At 43.9% G+C, this 3969-nt stretch overlaps 1 protein-coding gene across 1 annotated transcript; it reads right to left on the minus strand.

The window, feature by feature from the left end:
* Positions 1–1416: 1416 nt before the first annotated feature.
* LOC120928681 (protein kinase C delta type-like) lies at positions 1417–2155 on the minus strand. The gene is made up of 2 exons (XM_040339681.1): positions 2010–2155; positions 1417–1609 (listed from the first exon to the last, which is right to left on the minus strand). The coding sequence occupies exons 1-2, from the start codon at positions 2121–2123 to the stop codon at positions 1418–1420; spliced, it is 306 nt and encodes a 101-aa protein (XP_040195615.1). The 5' UTR covers positions 2124–2155; the 3' UTR covers position 1417.
* Between the last annotated feature and the right edge of the window lie 1814 nt (positions 2156–3969).

A 3969-nucleotide genomic window follows, 5' to 3' on the forward strand; every position in this document is an offset into this window, starting at 1 on the left:
CTGCATGTTCAGATAAGGGTCAAGCAGTTTTTAGTTGATCCAGAGGAAGGCGAAAAACCCCAGCAGAGCATGATCCAATTTGCTACAGCAGGGGGAAAAATCCCTTCCTGATCGCCCGAGAGGCAATCGGATTTTCCCCGGATCAACTTTACCTATAAATGTTAGTACCCAGTTATATTATGTACATTGTATTTCAATCCCAATATACAAAATGAATGCCGAAGATACAAAACTAATTTCAGAATTTGTTCCATATCTTTGGCATTTGTTCTGTATGTTTGGAATGGCATTTAAAAAAAATGCATGGGGATCCCCCCCAAACCATGACTCGTCTGCTGTCACTGGGATTCCCATCTGACAGCTGAATATAAACAAACCAGTGGTGCCAGCATTTAAAAATGTTTTTAAAACAGCTTGGGGGTGGTATGTATTTTAAGGGGAAACCCACACCAATATAATAAAAAAAAGTGTGGGCCCCTCAAATCCATACCAGACCCTTATCCGAACATACAGTCTGGCAGATCAAGAAAGGGGGTGGGGACAATCGAGCGATCCCCACCCCTCCTGAACCATACCAGGACAGATACCCTTAACATTGGGAAGGTGCCTTGGGGCAGGGGGGGCTACTCCAAAGCACCCTGTCCCCATGTTGAGGGCATGTGACCTGGTATGGTTCAGGAGGGGTGAGGGATCGCTTGCTTGTCCCCCCCTTTCTTGACTTGCCAGGCTGCATGTTCAGATAAGGGTCAAGCTGTTTTTATTTTTTTTTGTAAATGCCAGCAGTGGTTTGTTAATATACTACTGTCAGCTGCAAACCCCACTGTCAGCTGGAGTCATGGTTATGTGAAGGATGTGGAGTCCAGGATTCTCCCCCAATTCGCCCTCCTAGTACAAACCCTTCCTGGCTTCAGTTTAGTTTCTGAATGGCTTTCCATTTGTCGCTAACAAAAGAAAAGCCTTTGAAGAGCTTCTGATATTTGGCTGGAATTGGTGTTCCTCGTTTGATGAACTCTTCCAGCGCCATTGTAGTCCTTGTTATTTTTCTGAGGCTCTGTAAAAGTAAAAACAAAAGAGAACAATTAGATCGATAAATCAATAGAAGAAATCCCTCTATGACCTCTGGGACCATCTTCGCCTCTATGGGCCATCCAAGTCTATAGGACTGTGGAATGTTGGAAACCAGTGACCATTGTGTATAAACAAGAATATGGATCTTCACTATTAGAGGTGTGCAAACTCACTTCTGAAAAGATTATATATTTGTCCCCTTATTTCACTTTACTGACTTCTCCTCAGTCTTCAGATAGAAAGTCAGGGTGAGAGGTCATCTGAGGTCTGCCAGTTAGTGCCCCCCCAGGCTCTCAAACTGATGAGATTCAAAGTAAGCTAAGGTGGCAAATAACAATGCTGCACGACTTTAATAAGTGAGGAAGGAATGTTCAGATCCTTTCATAAATCTGGTCAAAATTGTATTTACCTCTCGTTGAACAAAAAATGGGGGGCGTGTATATCCCATCTCCAGCTCCTCCCAATTTATTCCTCTTAAAAACGGGTCGTCTCGAATGTTGGTCATGGCCTCTTTTCGTTTTTGCAGATCTTTGCACAGGAACTATCGGGGAAAAAAGAAAATAGACAAACATAAGATGACAGTAACGGCACCAAAATGCTAAGAGACCTATTTATAAAGACTTGCGGCTTAATACTCCACATTCCACGTGGCAGTGGCAATTTACGTCCTATTAATAAATAGCATAGTGCAATGTGGAGTCTGCAGTGTGTTCTATACATAATGTTGCAAATAATGTTTGCTCATAGGAGGAGAGTGCTGTCACATGACCTATGTCAAGGTCATGTGACATGTTTCCTTCACCTCCTAGCACATTTTTTTTTTTTACAATTATTAGAATGAATGGCGCTTCACTTAAAACAAGCAAAGTGCAAACCACACTTATAAAGTTCATTGGCTGAGCCTATGTTTCTATTTTCCTAGTTATAGTAACACTACTTACCTTGTCTATAAAGGCCACGAGATCAGGATCCGCATCCTCTGGATAATCCGGCAAATCATTCAATATGGAATTGCTCACATCAGAGTCATTGAATGGGTGATCGAAGAAGGCCATCTCGAATAGTATGATGCCCAACGAGAAATAGTCCACGGTTTTGCCATATGGCATACGCTTAATAACCTGTAGGAAAATCAGAGAAAGAAGGATAAGGATAATAAGTCATCTGGAAAGCAGCATTAACATTTACAATATTGCTTCACCCAAAAGTTTTATTTTTACATTTTTAATTATAATTAATTTAAAAACATCCTACTTTAATATGTAATAGACAATGGGGCTCATTTGCTAAAAATTGGGATGCAGCAGTGTATGGTAACCAATCGGCTTCCAGGTTTCTTTTGTCAAAGCTTAATTGAACAAACTGAAGTTAGGAGCTGATTGGCTACCAGGCACAGCTGCACTAGATTGTGCACTCCCTTGTTTTAGTATATCAACCCCCACTGTGTAAGGGATACAAACTAGCCATTACAAACTGTCCAGACCCCCCTGTGCACCGAGCTGTAAGTGCAACGCTCAACTCCTGCTACGCTCAATAACAAAAGAGAAAAACGAATTGGCAAATTAATTGGCATTAAGAAGACCGATTGTCAGGGATAAATACTACATGAATTTCAAACAATCATCAGCAAATCCAAGGTTGGATGGTAGCTAGATGGGATCCCGGGACTGGATGGGACCCCTAGGACCATATGGCAGCTGGATGAAACCCCCAGTACTGCACGGGACCCCCAGGGCCATATGATAGCTAGACTGGACCCCCAGGACTGGATGGGACTCCCAGGGCCATATGTTAGCTGGATGGGACCCCCAGGGCCATATGGTAACTGGACAGGACCTCCAGAACTGTATGGGACCCTCAGGACTATATAATAGCTGGTCAGGACCCTCCAATTCCACGATACAATAGAATGTAGGATTTCCAGAGTCAAATCAGGGCACAAATAAGATTTGCTCAAATGTCACTCAGATATCAGCTCATTTGTATTATTATACAGGATTTATATAGCGGCAACAGTTTGTGCAGCGCTTTGCAACATGGGGGCAGACAGTACAATTACAATACAATTCAATACAGGTGGAATCTGAGGGCCCTGTCAGTTGGACTTTAAAGAGAACCTGTCACCGTGGCTAATAAACCTGCCATAGGTGAGACTTCCTTTTCTGTTCAACCTTGGTAATGGCGCTAGTTCCAGTGCAGACCACAGCCCTAGGTGAAACCACACCTCCTCCGGGTCATACACATAGGGACCTGCCAACCATAGAACTAGCACTGCTTCTAGGAGTCAGTGGATGCCTTCAGTGCCAGATAGGACTCTTGGCTGTGACTGGTAAAGGCCAGACTGACAGGTTCTCTTTAATCTGGTCAATATTTGCCCAGTGTATACAGGTTCTCTATAATCCAGGCCTAATCTGCTTGATAAATCTCTATATACAGGTTATTTTTAATTCAGGCTTAATTTGGTTCTCTTTAAGGCTTCTTGCACATGAACACCCCTTTAAAGCGGAACTTTACCTATAACAACTTGATAAAAAAGAATGTTCGTAAAGCAAGGAACATACATTCCACTTAACCACTTCCCGCCCAAGGTACGTCTATGGACGTCCTTGACTTTGAGCGGGGATATCTGAATGATGCCTGCAGCTGCAGGCATCATTCAGATATCATCTTTTCTGTGCACCATCAGAATGATCATAGCGGCTGTTCCGCCGCTTGATCATTCTTACGGGCACCATGAGGGGACGTCCCCCCCTCCCGCCGCCCCCTGGTGCCTCTACCGACTCACCGATGCGATCAGTGAATCGGAGAACAGATCCGCCGGCCCCGGATGCCTACCATAGAGATTTCCGGCTGACCAGATGGTCGCCAGAGTCTCTATGATCGGTCAGAGGCCAGGAGCGA

The sequence above is a fragment of the Rana temporaria genome, chromosome 2 (assembly GCF_905171775.1).
Source record: "Rana temporaria chromosome 2, aRanTem1.1, whole genome shotgun sequence".
NCBI classification, from domain to species: Eukaryota; Metazoa; Chordata; class Amphibia; order Anura; family Ranidae; genus Rana; species Rana temporaria.